Source organism: Nycticebus coucang, chromosome 22 (assembly GCF_027406575.1).
Source record: "Nycticebus coucang isolate mNycCou1 chromosome 22, mNycCou1.pri, whole genome shotgun sequence".
NCBI lineage: Eukaryota > Metazoa > Chordata > Mammalia > Primates > Lorisidae > Nycticebus > Nycticebus coucang.
Genome location: NC_069801.1, coordinates 27,645,673 through 27,666,122, shown reverse-complemented (window position 1 = coordinate 27,666,122; position 20,450 = coordinate 27,645,673). Strand labels below are relative to the sequence as shown.

The 20,450-nt window shown below is 49.0% G+C and overlaps 1 protein-coding gene across 1 annotated transcript in view; it reads right to left on the bottom strand.

Annotated features, from left to right (window-relative positions):
* Positions 1-949: 949 nt before the first annotated feature.
* C22H1orf94 (chromosome 22 C1orf94 homolog) overlaps positions 950-20,450 on the bottom strand; it is a 39,480-nt gene continuing 19,979 nt past the window's right edge. The window contains exons 3-7 of the mRNA XM_053576809.1: positions 17,658-17,918; positions 16,395-16,570; positions 10,780-10,857; positions 6,652-6,884; positions 950-1,161 (exon numbers count right to left, since the gene is read on the bottom strand). Of these exons, the coding sequence (XP_053432784.1) occupies positions 1,086-1,161; positions 6,652-6,884; positions 10,780-10,857; positions 16,395-16,570; positions 17,658-17,918 (824 nt within the window). The 3' untranslated portion in view covers positions 950-1,085. The remainder of the gene's footprint in view (positions 1,162-6,651; positions 6,885-10,779; positions 10,858-16,394; positions 16,571-17,657; positions 17,919-20,450) is intronic.

Genomic DNA, 20,450 nt, shown 5'->3' with positions numbered 1-20,450 from the left:
CTATATGTACATAGTTCATTCTTTAGACTGAAGACTATGTCCTTACATTAATCCCTATTTGCTTTCATATTTTTAGGATTTGCCAAAGAATGGTACATGGGTTCCACTCACAGAGTACCCTGGTCAGTGAGGCTGCCTGTGGTCAGGCTCAGGAGAACAGAATGCCACAGTTCATTAGTGACGCCTGCCATGGGTATTGAATAGCGGACTATCATGCTATCTCCTCTTCCCAGACTTGTGTTCTCCATAAATCTGATTAGGATCCCTCAATAACCTTATTCAAGTCATTGATCCAAGTTGAACAACACAGACCCAAGGACACTCCCATTAGGGCAGTTTGGGTATTGACTTCCAGCTGATGTACAATCACTGGGTAGAGACCATCAACACGTAGTGTCTGTTTCAAAATTGCTTACCAGGCCGCGTTTTCTCATCTTATGTCCAAAAGAGACTTTTTTGGTAAAACTTCCACTTGGGATAGGACAGAGGAGGGTTCGTTCTTTTCATGATGTCCTCTCCTGAGAAGCATACACTGAGAGGTTGAGGAATGAGAGGATCACAGGGGAAAAGAGATAAGCCCTCACGCGGACGAGCCCTGGAGACCAGTATTTAAACAGCAGCTCTCTGAGGACTCCAGCCAGGGTCTCTGTCCATGCCCTGAGTACATGCTGAGTCTCGTGGGCAAGCGAGCAGTAAAGATTACACGGAAGGTAACAAAAATAAAACAGGCACACTCTGTTTCAAGCAGCTCATACGTTTATCACAAAATACAAACTTTCTAAAATTAAGTGTCTTACTTCTATTTTACCAACAACAACAAAAACAAAAATCACTCATGTAGCTAAATACAGGTGCCTATGTGGGATGAGCAAGTGAGCACGGGTCCGAGGGGGCGCCCCGTGCTCTGTGTGTGTGTGTGTGGTAGTGGTCGATGGATCTGGTCTTGCTGTCTTCTGTCTGTCTGTGGCCTGGTCAGAACCTTGGCTTTGCAAACTTCATCCCCAGCTGCTGCAGAACCCAGAATTCCAGAGCCCTTGGCCCTGAACCAAGGGCTTACAGGAGGAGGGGGGAGGAGAGAAAGAGATCTAAAAATTTATACCGTTCCCACTGGAGGAAAAATAGGGGCTGTTCATCACGGGCCCACCAGACGTTGAGCCGAACCTGCAAGAGAGGGGAGGGTGGGTGCCACGATGAGACTCCTGATGTTATGGGAGAGATTAGAAGAAATAATATATTAATTTTGTGGCTGTCAAAGATTGCTAAGAGCATGACAGCCTTAGAGGCGAAAAGCTTTAGCATAATGAAAAAGCTTTGGCTCTGAGAAAATAAAATATTGAAATAATACAATTAGAGGACAATAAAGAGCTGCTTCTGCCACTTACTTACTTAGCTCGGAAAGCCCCTGGGAGCCTGTGAAGATTACTTTTATGGAGACTTTCTCCATGCCCAGGGCCACAGAGGAGGGAAACTCCCTGGATCTCAGCATCTCACCTATATCTTGGGCCCACTCTGCCTGCCTTAAAGGGCCGGGTGTCTTCCTTAGGAAAGCTCACATCATCACAGAAGTCAGGGGCAGGTCCTAGCATTAGATCGTAGAGTTCAGACAACCCCAGGGCTCTTTGTCCCCTTACCAGCACCAAGCTCAATCAGACCCTTCATTTCCACACCACCTGAGAAGCCTGGGGACATCCCTGAGTGCCTGGGCGCTTTGCTAGCTCCTCAAGGAAGGAAGAGCTGAGATGATGTGAAGCTTACTCTCTACGCCCAACAAGACACACACCTCTCTTTTCTCTCTCTGGCGCACACCACACACCTATCCAGCCTTGAAAATAAGAGTCCAGAAGCCATCTCCTCTGCGAAGCCTTCCCTGGCCCCTCCTGGTGGAATCATTCACTCACATTTCTGGCGTCCTACTGCAATTTTTTAACCCATCTGCTAGGACATTTTGAATGAATGAGAGCAGAGCTCAATGTAATTGCAGTGGAGCAAATGGCTAGATTTGGTCTAATCCTGGCATTCTCAATCACTTTTCAGCTGGGCAGAGACACATTACAGAAGAGATTCACATGCATAATGCCCGCCCATGAATGGATGAAACCAAAAGAAGTGGGGAAGGGGCGGGGAGGGAAGAAGTGGGCAAACCACTGCACTAATCTGTAATGCCTCAGCTGGCGACAGCATCGCTGATCACTGGGAGGAGGAGGGACAAGCTAGGCTTTGGGTTCTGCCGCATTCCCCTCAGTCTCTTCTCACTAAAGTTCCACGAGAGCAGGGACGACATTACACCAACTGCTCATCATTTCACACCCAGCACCCAGCACCCAACTCAGGACCCGGCATGAGGTAGTTGCCTAATAAGCAATTAATGCCAGCAGTGACATGACCTCTTTTTCTCTCTTTCAAAAATCATATTGGAAGATGAATGACGGAAAGTGATGTTATTATAGGGATTCCCTGGATTCCACTCTGATTTATAAAATAAAGGCCATAATCCACACTTCAATATTTAACAATTATCAGGGGCGAATTACTGGTGACACCCCTCACATCTGACTGCCACATACGCATCTAGCTCCTCCAGGCTGAGGACTTTTGTTTGGACCAACTGCCAAAGGCGTGGTCTTGACAGGACACACCCTAGATGGCCCGGGAGAAGAGCAATCTGTGTGGACAAGAGGAGGGCGAGGGTTAAGCTGCCACATGGTCATGGTGAACAGACGTCCTGGTCTGCCCGGGCTGGCCCCTATGCTGGTACTTCCACTGTCATTATTTTTTGTGCTCTTTTTTAACTCTCAAATTTATTATTGTTTGGAAGACAAATTGTACAGTTATCCCACCGCAATGAATAGACACAAGTTGCCTCAGCAGAGGGCGGGGAGGGAATCTCCTCTTTCCCTGGGGACTTGGAAGCCTTTTGTTCCTTCCTTCCTTTCTCCCTTCATATAATTTTTATCTCTTGATTCCTCCTGGACCCTCCTTGTCTCCCAGACTAACTCTCCACCGAGAGGCCCACGCCCCCTGCCCTGGCCAGCACGGCACCGGGGTAAGCCTCAAGCTGACTGCTGTGCTCAGGGCTGTCTGTGTCTCACGCTGCCATGCCCAGGCCTCTCTCATGACCCCGTGATCCCTCCCTCTCTCCTTGCCTCATCTGGCTTCCTGCTCCACACACCCCCATTTTCTGTCCCACCCTGAGAGATGCTCCTTCTTAGACCCTTGCTTCCTCCTCCACATCTGCCCAGCCTTTCTAGGAGCGGGTGCACAGGACACAGCTCTTGGGCCTCTCCTGTCCTCCGTACGCGCGCTCTGTGGGCATCCAATCCCATTCTGCCCATGCCTTCAAATGTCATCTATATGCTAATGGCTCCCAAATTTATTACCAGCCCCAACCTTTCCCCTACGGGAGCTCCAGACTCCCGTATCCACCTGCCTGTCAGCAGCTTCCCTCCTCTGCTTAGCAACATTGCAAATGTCACACGTCTGAGACTGTCCTCTTGATAAGCAGATCCATTATGACCTTAGTATTTCGGCACTGCCACTCCTCCAGTCGCATGGGTCAAAGACCAAGGAATCGTATATGACTCTTTCTTTTCCTTCTTCTACACCCATCATCGAGTCCCACCTATTCTCCCAAAGACACTAATAGCCCAGATCTTTCACCCACATGCCCCCCACCATGGTCACTGCCCTCATCCGTGCCACCAGCACGCCTTGCTTGGCCAATTATGTCTCCTACCTTTCTCCCCACATCAGCTCTTACCTCCTGGTCATTCTTCAGACAACATGGCCAATGTGGTCTGTTTGATAAAGCCAGAACCTGACCTCATCAGTTTAAAAGCCTTAATGGCTTCCCACTGCTCTTGAAAGAAAGCTCCTTCCTATGCCGACTGGGCTGGGGCCAGTCCAGCCCTGGCTACCTCCCTGATGCTAATGCTGCCCACCCCCTCTTCTCACCCTTTGTGCTCCAGACACGTGCGCCTGCCTCGGAGCCCCTGCAGTTCCCGTTCTCTCTGCCCAGATGTTCACCCCTACACAAACATGGCTCATTCTCCCATTTCACTTGGATCTGGGCTGGAGATGTCCAGTGATTCTTTTTTTTCTTTTTTTTGTAGAGACAGAGTCTCACTTTATGGCCCTCAGTAGAGTGCCATGGCCTCACACAGCTCACAGCAACCTCCAACTCCTGGGCTTAAGCGATTCTCCTGCCTCAGCCTCCCGAGTAGCTGGGACTACAGGCGCCCGCCACAACGCCCAGCTGTTTTTTGGTTGCAGTTTGGCCGGGGCCGGGTTTGAACCCGCCACCCTCGGTATATGGGGCCGGCGCCTTACCGACTGAGCCACAGGCGCCGCCCTGTCCAGTGATTCTTATGCCAAGCACCTGCCCACATCCACTTGCTTATAAAAAAAAGAGGGAGGGGGATTAATGGGATTACACCTGCCGTGCACCTTACAAGGGCATATGTGATTCTTAGTAAATGTGGAATGTAAAGGTCTTAGCAAAATAACTAAGAAAATGCCAGGAAAGCTATGCTAACTAGTGTGATGAAAATGTGTCAAACGGTCTATGAACCAAGTGTAGGGTGCCCCATGATCATACTAATGTACACAGCTATGATTTAATAAAAAAATTAAAAAATAAATCTCCTACTGGCTATTTCTCCCCCAAGAATGAAAGGTCCTCAAGAGAAGGAAAGACTTTGTCTTCCTTACTAACAGTATCCCCAGTGCCTCTGACAATGCCAGGCACACGAAGGGGCCTGACCAGTATGACCTGTATGACCTGACCAGTATGACCTGTTCACTCCAGTGAACAGATCACACCCCCTCCTTGCATCACTCTTCTCACCTCGCTGTCCTGGACTTCCTGATCCACTCTGTGACTGCCACACCTCAGCACCCTCCTCTCAGCCTCTGCTGCCTCCAACTCACCCAGGCTGTCTCCCCCGTCTCCACCCTCCCTCCCTCTCCTGTAGACCAATGAGAGTTGGGACCTTGAGCCCAAAATCACAGCAGGGAATGCAGGAATTGTGCTGGCCTGGATCCCTAGTCTCACCTCCAGGGGTGTCACCTCCACACTACACCCCCCTTCCCTCCTGTTTCCCTCCCCTCCAGCCCAGCCATTCACTCTCATATGCACAAATCTGCATTGGATCCCCCCACCTAGCAGCCAACAGCCTTTCATAATTCAATCTCCACCTCCCTTTTCCAATCCTATTTTCCACCTTTAGCAGGGACAAATCTAATACTTCAGCCAGACGCCTTCATTCCCCAGGCCTCCAGCGTGGGACACATTTCCCATCTGGGAGCCTTCCTGCTGGGATTCTGTCGCTGTCCTCCACTCTAACAGTGCTGGCCACATCTCGTCTGCTGTCAGCTATGTGAAGGGAGGAAGGGTGTCCTTTTCATCTATAGGTCTCCCTGCCCTACCAGCTAAGATCAAATGCACCAGATGAATGAACACAGCACTGCCCCATTTGCCTTGGGGCATCACAACATGGATGTGCTCTATAAGAAAGAGGGAGGGAGGAAGGGCAGAGAGGAAAAAAAGAAAGATTAAAAGGGGGGGGCAAGGATTTCACATTCAAATAGCACTTTTGACCACCTTCCTGAACATTCTCCAAACACCCTAGGAAATTAACCAATCTGAGAATTCCAACAGTTAAGAAATCTGTTTCCCGCAGTTTTTCCCAAAAGGATCTGACTATGGAAAACACTTTCTAGCCTTTATCCCTTTTCACAAGATATTTTGGGGAAAAATAGATTGAAAGGATAAGAATTTGGGGACCCATGGCTGGCACTACAATGAAGGTGCTGTGACAGGGAGGTGGGTGGATGGGAATCAATGTCAGATTGGGGAGTTTGGCCCTGGTCCTATAAACTGAGTTTTTCAAATTGAGGTAGCCATTCCCGAGGGTGTGCCTCTCAGAGACTGGGATTCACAAGAGTGACATGGCACCATCTACCACATGAAGCACCAACACTGGCTGAAGGTTTGGTGGGTGCAAATGAGTGGCTATTTATTATGTTCAAACAAACACAACTTTATCACCCAGCTGTATGCAAAATTCGAGTGGAATTTTCAGCTGGTATATTCAGTTAGAGTTGGCTGTTGGCTGCCAAGTCCTCAGACCATCCAGGAAATAGGGGGCCCTCACTTTTGCAAATTGGGGTGCTTGGTGGAAAGGCATGGGGAGCCCTCCCTGGTAAGTGGTGGAAGGTCCTTCAGCAGGGCCTGTCACAAAGTCAATGGGACATTCAGGAAATTAGATTGGCAAGGAGCTAGGGGTGCTGGAAGTGGGTGGGAAGAGCTCTAAGAAGATGTCCTGGCCTCATCCTGTTGTTGACCAAACACACAGATAAAGGCAAGTGCATCATCCTCCACCAATTGCTATGCAGTTGCATTTCTGCAACCAGACTGGAGGGCTGCAGCCCCCAAATTGGCTGATCAACAGGGGCTCATCAGGCCCTAGACCCTGCTTACCTCCCCATTAGGTCCCTACAGGACCCAAACAGCTACTGACTTGGTACGGGGCCTGCCCTTCCCCACTGCCATGGGACACATGTCTGCATGTCCCAAGAAAGCACACTCCACTCTTCTCCTCTCTAGCAGCTTTCCAGATACCACTGGGTTTCCAGTGTGGGCCGAAGACTCACCCATAGGCTTGGGGGAAGAGGTATTGTGGCCCATCCCCTGCCATGGGGGAAGGGTCTCGTGGATTGGCAGACATCTTTGGAGGTGTCCTCTGAGGGTACGGATAGTTGGGCTGGACAAAGGGGATGTAGCTCAGTAGGGGAGTGTAGGAAGAGCGAAAAATCTGCTGTCCCATCTGCTGCCCCATCTGCTGCCCCATCTGCTGTCCCATCTGCTGTGGGTTATACGGTGTCACCTGTAGGTTGGAGAGAAGACAGGAGCAAGGTCACCATTCCTTAGCCCTAACTTAAGCCCAGCTGCCACCCCTCAGCGTCCCTCTCAGTCATTGTAGTATATAGAAAGGCAACATGTTGGAACAGGAAAAGCATCAGGCTTGACTTCTGTAGTGAGCCTGCTGAGTTGCTTAATGTATCTGATCCTCAGTTTCCTCACCTGTAAAATGGGCAAACGCTATATACATTGTGTGGAGATGGAGTCGGTTGTTAAAGAGATGGCATGTAATAAACAGCAAATAAATACTGTTTTCATTCTCTTGCCTGTCTCTCTAGCTTTCCCTCTGTCAACAACCATCTCCTAAGCTCTTTGTTCATTTTTTAAGGCTTTTATTATCCAAAAAAAGCTGCTGTGATCAACATGGCTTTGGCTGGTTTTTATCCCAGAATCTCATTAGATTCCAAGTCCAAGACAGCCCTGTCCAGCCCTGAGATGTCCTACATCTGTCCAGCTCAAGGTGGCAGCCATCAGGCACACACGGCTGCTGAGCCCTTGAAATATGGATCATGGGAAAGAGGAACTGAATTTTGAATTTTACTGAACTGTAATTAATTTAAAAATAGCCACATGTGGCATATGATGTGGACAGTGTGAGTCTAGGAGGGAGGATAAAATAAAAGGGCAAAAGCTCAAACCCTGGGAAAATGCAGGGATCCAGTGGGGTTTCTGAGACCGCCTGGAACAAACTCCCATCAGGAGCCGGGGCTCTGCCATCTTGCCCCTTATAAGGCTGGGCCCTTATCTGTCTTATTTGCTCATCTCCCCCCAGACCTAAAGCAGTGCTGGTACACACAGTAACTGCTCCGTAGAAACATATGAAATGAACAAATGCATGAGAGAAAGAAAGTGGAAAGGGAAGGAGGGCAGAGGGCAGGAAGGAGGGAATAGAGAAGAGACCGTTGAGTATCTGAGCTAATCCCTGAAAATAGCGGGGCGCCCACGTGAGCACCGTATCCCGCTATGGACAGCTCCGGCAATCAGAAAAGCCTTTCTCTCATGTGGAGCTGACCTCTATCAGGGCCTGGGTGTGCAGGCCCTTCACGTGGATCCTCTCACCAAAACTCCAAAAGGCACTCTGGGAGGCAGAGCAGGTGTACTGCTTGAGTTCAGGAGTTCAAGACCAGTCTGAACAAGAGCAAGACCCCGTCTCTACCAAAAATAGAAAAATTAGGCAGCGCCTGTAGCTCAGTGGTTAGGGTGCTGGCGACATACACCAAGGCTGGCGGGTTGAAATCCAGCCTGGGTCAGCTAAATAACAGTGGCAACTACAACAAAAAAAATTGCAGGGCATGGTGGCAGGCACCTGAAGTCCCAGTTACATGGGAGGCTGAGGTAAGAGAATTGTTTAAGCCTGAGACCGCCTGGAACAAACTCCCATCAGGAGTTGGAGGTTGCTATGAGCTGTGATGCCATGGCACTCTACCAAGGGTGACATACAAAGACTCTGTCTCAAAAAAAAAAAAAAATTAAAGAAAAAATAGAAAAACTAGCTGGGTGTCGTGATGGGAGCCTATCCTTCCAGCTACTCGGGAGACTGAGGCAGGAGGATCGCTTAAGCTCAAGAGTTTGATGATGCCACGGAACTCTACCCAAGGTAATTGAGTGAGGCTGTGCCTCAAAAAAAAAAAAACAAAAAAACTCCAAAAGGCCCCATAAGGTAGAACCATTATTATTCCCATTTTGGAGATGAGGATGCTGAAGTTCAGAGAAGTTAGGTGACTTTCTTAGTCCTTTTGGTGTCTGGGTTGTGCTCAGAACCCCAGTAGAAGGAGCCAGAGCCTATATCCCGGCCACCATGTCTCTGCTATGCCCCTCTGGAAAGCCGACCCCTTCCTCCTGGTCCTTCCATGGTCCCCACAGGGGAAATGCAGGGCCTGGTGATGCTGGACCTGGGCACCATACCCCAGGATGCGGAGCTAAAGGTCAGAAAGTGCCAAGAGCTCACAGAAAGGGCCTGGGAGGGCACCTTCTGGGACAGACCCCAGGGGTCAGTGTGGCAGAAAATATCCCTGGTCTTCCCGATGGGAGGAAGCACCTGGGAGGGGACTGAAGTAGAAGAGGTGGGTCCTAGAACTCATACAACCTTGTTCAAAAACACGGCCCTGATTCCGTGTAACTGATAAAAACCATAAAATGCAGCTTTGTACCCTGCTCGGAAACTATCTCCAAATATAATCCTCACTAACAAAAGCGAGAGGAGAGTGTGCCCAGAATGCCTCATTTGTATAAAAATGTTTATATAAATAGATATCACGGAAGGATATGTAAGAACCCAGTAAACAGTGATTGCCTCTAAGCTTCTACATTTTTTACCATGTTCTCGTATTACTTTTTTCAAATATATACACCTACACATGTAATCATCATGTATGTAATCATCTAAAAAGATTGCATGTAATCATCTAAAAAGATTCTCTTTGTAGCCAGGCGGACGCTGTCACTGTTCAGGGGTAGAGGTGATGTGGCTAAGGCCTGATGACCCTGACTGTCACTCAGCCCAACTTCAGCTCAGGATGCAAAGAGCCTACTGAGGAAGCAGTCCTGGCCCGGGTTACAAAGTAGCCCACACCGGGGCCTTTCCCTCTGGAGTGTTCTGTTGTCTTTTAGGTCAGAGGTGCAGTAGTGTTCAGAGAAAGGGTAGGGCAGAGCAGTCCATGAGCTCGAGTGTGGGGGTGTCTGTCTGCCTGTGACGGGCTGCAAAGCCAGTCTGGTGATGTGGCAGGTTGGTCTGTGGTACCCTGTCTGCCCTCATTCTAAGCTCCTTTCTGGACACCCTGTCTCTACCCCAAGACTCAGTATCTGTCAACGTGTTTCTGGTGTCGTCCACGCACCTTGGTGCCAGGCATAACTGTATCTGTGCTTCACCCGGCCTGTGTGTGTATTTGTGTGTGTGTATTTCTGCCTCTGCTGCTTTGTTTTGATGCTGTATTTTTGTGTACAAGAGGTGAGAAAGCATAGTGATTAGAGTACCAGGCTACCCAAAGTCCAATTCCAATTCTGCTTTTCTGCTGTTATCCCACAGATATTTATCCCAGCCTAACTATGGAAGTAGTGTCGCCAGACTCAGCAAATAAAAATACAGGACACCAATTCAATTTAAATTTAAAAAAATAATTTTTAGTACAAGTATATCCCATGCAGCATTTGGGATATACTTACACGAAACATCTTTTCCTTGTTTGTCTGAAATTCAAATTGAACTGGGTCTCCTTTATGTTAACTGGCAATCCCATATGGGAAGAATATGACTCTTCGGCTCCACTAAGGCTGTGCAAAGCCATGCTATTTGCTTTGGCCAATGGAAGGCAGGTGGAAGTTACTTACCGTGGACCAGTTCTGAGCTGAGGCTTTCAGAGGCATTGTGTGAGTTTCCACCTGCCCTCTGGTGTCCCTGCCACCCCCATGGGAAGAACAGCAGTCTACTGTATCTTCTGCACAGACCCAGAAAGAGAGATACGTGGAACATCCCTGAACCTGATCCACAGCCCAGCTCAGCCAGCTTCTAGGCCCGAAAGAGAAAAACAAACATTCATTGTCCCTGAGGCTATTTGTTGCCGCTTGTAAATTACTTCATCTCATTGTGCTTAGTTTCCGTGTGTATAACTCACTTCACAGAGAGGTTGCAAAGATTGAGTTAGCTGGTGCAGTCAGAGCACCCAGAGAAGGACCTGGCACAACAGGAAGGGATCTGTTAAGTGACAGCTGTTAACACGCAGGGACATCGGTTTGCGGGTCTGTACTCTGGAGCCAACAGTAGACCAGAAAGTATGGGGTGGGGGGTTGCCAGGGAGGAGGTGTTTCCTCTGACCCCAAAGCCTTCACGGAGCTGAGACAGAGGAGGGAGGTCATCTACTCACCTGGCGGGAGTAACACCCCATCGGGGGGTGCACAGTCTGTTGATAGGGCATCCTTGGTGCCCGTGGTGGGTACACCCCCTGGGGAGAAAGGGAGAGGTTCAGCGCAGCCCGTCAAAGGGCTCCCCCACAGAGAGGCGCAGGGGCTCAGCTCAGCCTTGCTGCACGCTTGGGCTTCCAGACAGGGCTGAGTCACACTGCAGGCCAGACCCATGCGTGGGCTGCCTGAGACCACTAGAATCGGATGGGGCAAGCACAGCTCAGGCCACTCAGGAAGCCCCTTCGTAGCAGGCTTCATAGCCCTCCAGTAAGCATGTAAGACAAGAGCTTCTTGAGTCTGGCTGTGTGAGTCTCCCAAGTCTGTGCCTTAGTGGCTGTGTGACTTCAGGCAACTCACTTCACCTCTCTGAGCCATTTTGTTCTAATCTATAAAACTACGTGTGCTCAGGCCCGCAAAGCCGACAGGAGCAGCCACGTTATCTTTGTTGCTATCTATGCACCTTTTCCAAATGCCTTTCCCCAGACCCCCATTCTTGCCCTAAGACACGGGTGTTGGTTTGCATCTGTGTTTATTTATTTATTTTTATTTTATTTATTTTTCTTTTTTTGCAGTTTTTGGCTGGGGCCAGGTTTAAACCTGCCACCTCTGGTATATGGAACCAGTGCCCTACTCCTCTGAGCCACAGGCGCTGCCCTGCATCTGTGTTTAAGAACATCTGCATGGGTGTTTGCATTTGTGAGCATGTGGCTGTGTGTTTCTGTGTACAAACATGAGACTGCAAACCCAGGTGTGTTAGTTCAGGTTTCTGCGGCTGTGTGTCTACACACCCAAGCGTATGCCCGTGTCTGCAGCTTACTGGGAGGGCTAGCGTGGGGACAAATGAGTTCATGCATCTAAAGGCTTCAGAGAAGTCAAGTCTACTCTGTGTGTGTGTGTGTGTGTGTGTGCGTCTCTACTTCTTCTCTGCTGCACACAGTAGGGGCTTTATACACGTTGGGTGTGTTCCTCTCTCTCGCTGCCCTCTTCCTAGAAAGGCTCTCTGGCAGCTCAGCCAGGTGAGAAATGGACGCTTCATTCACAGTTCTGTCTGGGTGGCCTTGGGATGTGATGTGTCCACACAAAGACACAGACACACCTACACAGATGCAGCAGAACTGCTTCTCCGGGCAGGGTCTCGGGCTGACCCCTCCAGTCGCAGACTCTGCCTCTGCCTACCAATCCACAGTCACCCCTTAGGATGTGGTATCTCTCAGCCCAGGACATATTCTTGGAAGATTCTGGACCCCAAGATGCTTCCTCCATTCTGCGCTCGGGTTGTGTCCAGGATCAGCGTGTTGAGGGCTAACACTGTACCCGTGAGGATTTCCTCATGGCCTATGGAATTCCTGAGATGGACTCTGCAGGTGAGGCTCCCAGCTCTCCACGTCCCCAAGAGTGTGCATCAGAGCCTCTCCTTACTCTCTGCTCCCACGCACGAAGCACCCCACTTCCACCGACCCTTCACCTGGAACCAGCTCACCACCTGCTCCCTTAACCCCAAACCCTGCAGCCTGGATGGCCTCTCTCTCCAGTGTTGCCACAGCCTGGTCCCTACAACCCCAGTCTTGGCCCGAACCTGGACGGAGAAGTCAGACTGACAGGACTGCCTCGGCTGCTCCCAGCCCTGGTGACCCCAAAGCCACACTGAGCAGGTTGCTAAGCATCCCTCTTCTGCCTCCCCTCTCTCGACCCCATTAGCACTCTGACTTCCCCAGGCACACACAGCAAGCCTCCCCTTCCCCCACCTGCCTGTGCCTGGCTGCCCAGCCCTGCTGATCCTGGGGTGGGTTGTCAGGATATGAAGTCACATTCTTTAGCACCAGAAACACTCATGACTTTAAGGGCATTTCTAGTTGTTAAAATTGCAATTTTGTCAAATCACAAGCAAGAGTAAATAAGGATTCACTCTCTGCCCGAGGGCACAGCCTCCTCCGCATCCGCACACCCTCCCTCCCTGGCTTGGGAGCAGAGTTCCTTCATGCCAAGCAGCCCAAGAGCCTCTGAAGCTCCTCCGGGTTGGGGACTTTGTCTTGCACGTCCCCCAGTCCTTCCACACAGAGCTCTGGGTAAATTGGATGGGGACCTCATCTTTATTCCTCACGCTGAGCAGGGAAGAGCCTAGGATAGACTGCTCCCCACTTCTCCTCTCTGTCCCCTCTAGCTCTGCGGAGCTCCCTGATCCCGTTTCCTTAGAAGACTAGGGCTGAATAATAATAAAGACCAACCTCTGTATCACAGTTTAAGTTTTACATTGAGTCCATGGTTCCTTCCCAACCATGGACTCAATCCTTACAACTGAATCAGCATATGCTGCTACTGCTGCTGTTGTAATTGTTACAAACCCATTTCACAAAGAGTAAACCAAGACCTGGGCACAGTGACTCACACCTGTAATCTTAGCACTCTGGGAGGCTGAGGTGAGTGGATCACCTGAGTTCAGGAGTTCAAGATCAGCCTGAGCAAGAGATAGACCCCGTCTCAACTAAAAATAGAAAAATTAGCCAGGCACTGTGGCTGGCACTGTAGTCCCAGCTACTCGAGAGGCTGCAAGAGGATCGCCTGAGCCCAAAGTTTGAGGTTGCTGTGAGCTATGATGCCACGGTACTTGTTCCAAGGGCAACAAAGTGAGATTCTGTCTCAAAAACAAACAAACAAACAAAAAAAAAAACGAGGATATCAGGGCTTAGAGCAGTTAACTAAGCCCTTGGAAGCAGGAGAACCTTTAAACCCAAGTCTACTGATCTCAAAACCTGCCTTTTTTCTACGATCTCAGGCCCCTTGTTTAGCTGTCTTAAAGTTCTGAAATCGTGAGAACTGGGACAAGGTAGATTATGTCCTTCATTACCACCTGGAGGGCATAACTAAGGACATAATTCCTTCAGCTGGGCCCGTTGGGTACCTAAACTGCCTCCTAGACCCCAGCGGACCCTGCCAGCCAGGCTTCTTCCACCGCTTCTGCCCAGAAGCCTGGGAAGCTAGTCAGGCCTATGATGTAAGCACCAGTGTGTCTGAAGACAGAGGAACTTTGGCTCAGGAAATGATAGGTTCAAATCCTACTCACTCTCAAAAATCAAGTCAGAAGAAATTCACACAACAAAGAAATGCTATTCACACTTAATAAAGCAAACCACTGCAAATTAGCTTTACACGGTGAGTGCATTTTAGAGTGAATCAGTTTACACCAAATAAAATTAGGCAATTATTTCTCTTTTAGAGTTGAAGGTGCATACAGCTGGTCTCTGATTTATACCTGAGCTTGGATTAGACTCCAAGCATTTTTCTTAGTTATCTTTTTTGGGGAGGAGGAGGAAGAGGGCCTCACTATGTTGTCCAAGTTGAGCTCAAGCAATCCTCCTATCTCAGCCTTCCCAGTAGCTGGAACTACAGGTGTACACCATACCAGGCTTCAGTCTCTTTGAATCCCTTCACCCAGCACAATGGTTTGCCTGTTGTAAGTGTGGAGCGGAGCTTTTTAAAAGTCCTTAAATGAATGGTAAATAGATAAGTGGAAATGAGTAAATCAGTGAGTGCTTGAGTAAATGAACACGGAATCAGCAGACACAAAAAAGGAAGGGTAGAAGCCTGTCAGCTCGAGTTGATGAATCACTTCTCAGGGCATTTCCCTCCAGACTAGTGTGCAGGGATAACAGTACTGATATAAAACGGATACACCAGCTTCCCCCTTCCATCGCCTAGGGAGGGAAGGTGTGAGAAACTGTAGGAAAAGGCTGGGTACTTGTTTTCTTTAGCAAATAAACAAAAGGCTTGAAAACAAAACAGAGAGAGAGAAAGAGAGACTTTGCTAAAATTCCTGTAAGATCCAGGAGCTAAGTCAGGTGGACCAGCTCAGGGAGTCTTTATCGAGGTTAGAGAGGACGCCTTTCTGCACAGGACCTAAGCCATCAATAAGCCTTGCTGCTGTGCTGTAAAGGAGGACATTCTCAGGGCCCCAGGGGTGACTAAAGGGGAAGGGACCTGTGTCCCTTCTAGAGGCAGGATGAGTGTCAAAAGTACTTCCTTCTCCACCTTTGCCCATGCAACTACACACCATTCTGGGGAGGAGACAGCAAGGGGAACAGAAGACTGAGAAAATCTTAGGTGCTGAACCCCTTTCCTGAAAGAAAAACCCTGAGCACTACCTACAGGGACTATTTAAGTTATTGGATTGGACTAAGGTCTAAACCAGAGTGGACATTTATTTAATTTTTCCTTTCTTCTACCCAGTGGGTGGTAGCGCTTAAGGCATATTAAGTTAAATTGACAAAATAAAGAACCTGCGTTTTCCCTGCATATAAGTTCTGGGAGTAAAATGTCCAGCCCTTCTACACGTCCTTCACCATCTCTTTGTATTTGGTCCTAATGTCCTTCTAGCTATGAGCCCAAGACCAAGTCTTTAGAATGAATACCACTCCTTTAGCTGGTACAGCTCAGATTGCTTGAATGTATTTCAAACAAGGTGGCTGTATACGATCTTCCCCTGGTGTCCTCAGAGGATTGGTCCAAGTACCCCCCCTCCATCCTGTGGATAACAAAATCCAGTGAGGCTCAAGCCCCTGATTTAAAGTACCATAGTATTTGCATCCAACCTATCTACCTCCTCTCTCCTATACACTTTAAATCACTTATTGTGGATTACTTATAATATCTAATATAACATAAAGGCCAGGTAAACAGTTGTTATGCTGTATTGTTTCCTTATTTTTTTTTTTTATTTTTATTTTTTGAGACAGAGTCTCAAGCTGTTGCCCTGGGTAGAGTGCTGTGGCGTCACAGCTCACAGCAATCTCAAACTTTTGGGCTTAAGCAATCCTCCTGCCTCAGCCTTCCAAGTAGCGGGGACTACAGGCACCTGGCTATTTTTTTTTTTTTCAGTTATAGTTGTCATTGTTGTTTGACAGGCCCAGGTTGGTTTTGAACCCGCCAGCTCTGGTGTATGTGGCTGGTGCCTTAGCCGCTTGAGCTACAGGTGCTGAGCCAATTTATATTATTTTTTATTGTTCCATTGTTACTTTTTCTTTTTTTCAATTTCTTTTTTTTTTTTTTTTGATCCAGGGTTGTTTGACTTCTCAGACGCAGAACAATGGATAGGCTAATTTGTCACCCAGATCAGGACACTTGAGAGTGAAAGGTAATGCCATTAGTAATTGTTATGGGACAAAACATCTGATCTGGGACTGGTAATCTAAGTAAGCTAAGTCCCAAGTAATCCAAGATGTATGCCATCAACTTTAAGGGAAGTCATAGGAAGGAGGCCAAGCACCTAACCAGCCAAGACTGGCAATTTGCCTATAGAATAAACAGCACAGAGCGAACTGGGATTCAGACCATGCAAAGATGGAACCATATATGCTTACGTGTATATATGTGTGTGTGTTTACATATACCAAGTGGTAGGTCTGCTATGTTCACAGAGAAAATCCTAAGTGACAACATTGATAGCACCCTACTGAGTCCCAGTGAAGCCCTAGATATTCAAGAGAGTCTAAAGGCTCTTTGTGAAACAGGGCCCCTGCAAGCCACACCTCGTGCCTGGCCAGAACCCCCACGGACAGCTCTGGGAGGGTGAGGGCCCACTCACCTGATACTGGGGGAAGGTGGAGTGATTTGAGAACACTGGCGGAGGTGGATAGTTCATGTTGAGCCAGAGTGGCTGATTCACGGTTGCTGAGGTCAAGGCTGCGGCAAAGCGTGGGGTGTAAATGTTCCCTGCATACTTGTGGTTGTTCTTGTCAGCAGTGGTGGCAGGTGGGTTAACTGTAAGTCACAGGGAGAGACAAAGCAGATCAGTGATTGAGGCAGGGAGGGGCCAGAATGCCTTCAGCACCACACTTGTCCCAGGGATTCGTATTCTCACAGCTCAGGTCTTTTAACCTCCAGAAAGGTTCCTCAAAGTTCTGGTGAATTTTCAGCGATAGAGGAACAATCATTAGTTTACACCTTGCCAGTTTGGAAGGGATGAAAATCCCAGTGCAGTCTGCCTTGGAGCTTCTCTTTCTATCTTTCACTAGTAAAGGAGGCAGTTTAACAAGCGAATATAATAAACCAGATTGCTGGTAGGCTATATTTCACCTACTTACAAACTGAAATTCTTTCAAGTGCTTCAGAAAAATCCAGCTTTGTGTGAACGATTGTTATGCATTGGAACTCACTCTTATCAAAGGGTTCAAGCAGCCCCTCACAAGAGCACACACTTGGCAACACTGAGAACCTCGTGCAGGTTGTCGGACTAACATGGGAGCAATGATTTAATATTTTAAAACATGAACTAATCCAACATGGAGTGACTCAATACTAGTCAAAGTGAATGAAGATAGGTTGAGTTTTTTTTCAGGATATGAATGCTGGATTCTTCCCTTCTCCAAGACATCCTATTGGCTTAGAGAATCAGAAATGGGTCCTCAGTTTCCCCTTCATTGGTATCCTTTTTCGAAAAAGAGGTTTGACTAAAATAGTTGCAGGCGAGCAAGGGGGGAAAAGCAGAGACAGCTTAATTAGAAATAGTCTAAAGTACGGTTTTGTTTTATTTTGTTTTGTTGGGGGGGGGTTGGGCAATTTGAGAGGATATGATATGTGCTGGGTCAGGGCTGTATTCAACACTAACCCCTAGTAATCTAATAATCCCCATGTGAGCCCTGAAAGCCAACTGCCTTTCTCTAGCAATTGCATCCTCAATAAGAGATATAAGAATGACATCGTTTTTCCTATTTTATGGGTTTAAAATGGATACCTTCAGAAAGGGAGTGACTTGCCCATGGATAAGACAGCCATTGCCACCCCTGGGGCCTACGAGGGTTTCTGGAATCGCTTCCTCAGTCCTCTCCCCCTGCGCAGGTCAGCTTACGTTTCAGCTCCAGCCCATCCACTTCAGCTTTGCTGCGAAGCTTCAGCTGCCCGCTTGGGTTCTTTGTGGCCCCAAAGAACTCATAGAGCAGATTCTTCTCGGCCGGCCATGCTGGCTTCTTGGTTGGCAGCACCATAGACATGGTGCCCACTGGGTCACTGCAACCCTCCTCACCGCAGCTGTCCTTCCGGCTCTGGGGCCACTGGCTGAGAAAGAGGCTCTCTCGACCCTTGGTCAGCTCTTTGGTGCCAGGATTCCGTTCTATGACATGAAGGAAACTGAGTCAAGGCCTCTGGAAGGCCAAGTGCCAGGTGCCAGGAGCACCTTCTTATGGACTAAATGACAAGACTCCATAGCATGCACCTAGGGCTCAGAGCACTCTGGGGGACTCTCTCTCAGCCAGATACAGCCCTGGTCTCCCCCTAACCCTTTCCTGCCTGCTGCCCATTCTCATCTGTCCATCTCATGCATCCACACATTGACCCATCCACCCATCATCTTTGTCTTCCTCCCATCCGCTCATTCATTCTTCCTTTCATCCTTCCCTACTTCTAACCATCCTTTGGGCCAGGCTGGGGATATAAGGATGACGAGCACAGTTCTTGCCTTCAGTGAGCGCATGGCTCCTATAGGACACGTGCTCTCCTTCACCGTGCGCTCTGCTTCTGTCTCACTCATTAGTGCCAGGCCCTGACCTGAGTGCTAGGGACACAGCTGTGAGTCAGTGCCAGACTGTGCCCTGCAAGAGTTCACAACGCGGAAAAAGAGAAAGACATGCCCAGAAATAGCTCCAGGACAAGTTATCTGGGCACCAAGAGGTAACAGAGGAACAAAGTGAAAGAAGAGGGTGGTTGAGACTGCTTCTGTCTGAGAGGGGCCTTCCTTCCATGAAGGAAGGACACACATTTGTTTTTTTCAGCGATGGAAATCTTTCTGCAAACAAAATTAAGTATGGGGAGGAAATTATGTATAGCTGTTCGGTTTGGTTATTTTTTGGTTTTTTGTTTGTTTGTTTTGAGACAGAGTCTCACTATGTTGCCCTTGGTAGAGTGCCGTAGCATCACAGCTCACTGCAACCTTCAGCAGTTCTTAACCTGTGGGTCACGGCTCCTTTGTAACAATGAAAATACATCATAGCATTAGGAAGGTTGAGAACCACTACAGTCTCTTAGGCTTAAGGGATTCTCCTTCCTCAGCCTCCCAAGTAGCTGGGACTACAGGTGCCTGCTACAACACCTGGCTATTTTTTTTGTTGCAGTTGTTATTGTTGTTTAGCAGGCCTGGGCCACGTTTGAACCCACCTGCCTCAATGTATGTGGTGGGCGCCCTAACCACTGAGCTATAGGCACCGAGCCATGTTTGTTTGTTTTTTGATTCTGAGACAGGGTCTTCTTCTGCAGCCCAAGCTGGAGTGCCGTGGCATTATCCTTGCTCACTGCAGCCTCAAATCCCAGGACCCAAGCGGTCTTACCACCTCAGTCTCCCAACACAATGGGATTCTAGGCCTGAGCCACTGCTCCTGGCCTAGTTGTTCGGTTTGGGTTTTTTGTTTTTTTAGGTATTGCTCTGGTTGAAGCAGTGAAGAGATCCTTGACCTCCCAGCCCAAGTTGCTCCAGCCTCAGCCTGGAGGTCTTTAAAACTTGGCCACCCACCTGATGGCTGCATAGGGCGCTGGACACAGAGGAGGCGCCTGGGATCTCCCGGGCCGTAGCTGAAGCAGTTGGCCTGTGCCTGAGTGTTACCTTCTGGGAGGGACTGTTCCCCCCAGCGCAGTGGCTTGGGAGCTGAATCTGGATGGGACTGGGCCTGCCCACCTAGCACCATCACTACAAAAGGAAGAGCTGCTCTAGCCCCATCCGATTTTAGAGAAAATGATATTTTTAGTAAATCACATCTCTGGAGTCTCTTCTGAGAGTTTCTCTGGTTGCCGAGTTTAGCCCCCCGCCAGTGCACTGGAATAAGAGTGCCCACTAATAGTAGCCTTTCCCCAGCGACACACACACACCTCCAGCCTCTTACTCACAACCACAGTCACCTTCAACATCTACAAAGCTCCCTCTCTGCACGGGACACAGATACGCACACTACTTCTCGATGTTCCTTTGACTCACTCACACGTGCATAGCTACGCACAGGATGGACACACACGTGCTACGCTCCTGCCTCACCTCTGGCAAACACTCTCACATCTGCAGAGCTCCCTTCAGCACACCTTTGCCCCCACATCTGTACACACACCAGCCATGGGGAGGCGGTGCAACATGACTACCCCCAAACCAGCGGCCCCAACCAACAGGGAGGCATCTGTGGGTCCCTCCTGGAGAACAGTGGGGGAGAGGTCCTCTCCGCCCTCTCACACCCACAGTTCCTTACCCCAAAGCCCTCTGGCTTCTAGAGGCCTTGCCAGGACCCCAAGTGAGCCTTGCTGTCCAGAGCTTTGTTCCCCAGGCCTTCCTACAATGCTCAGGACACAGAATGTTCTCTCGGGCAACCCTGTTCCTATTTCTTAGGGAGATGGATTTGGGCCCGCCTGGTATAGGCGTCTCTAGTTATCCATCCATGCCCACAGCCTGGGCGTAATTTTTCCTTTGGTTGACATGAGCATGATCTACTCTCCTTGTGACTGCTGACTGTAGGCAAATGCCACTGCCATCAGTCTTGCCTTCTTGGAACCAATGAGTCTGAGTAGCTAGTTCAGAACAAAAGGCAGAATCCAGGGGTTAAGGTGGGAGAAACTTGGGAGGTGACTGGACTTCCCGGGAAGAGTGAGGGCTCCTCAATTAGTAAATGGG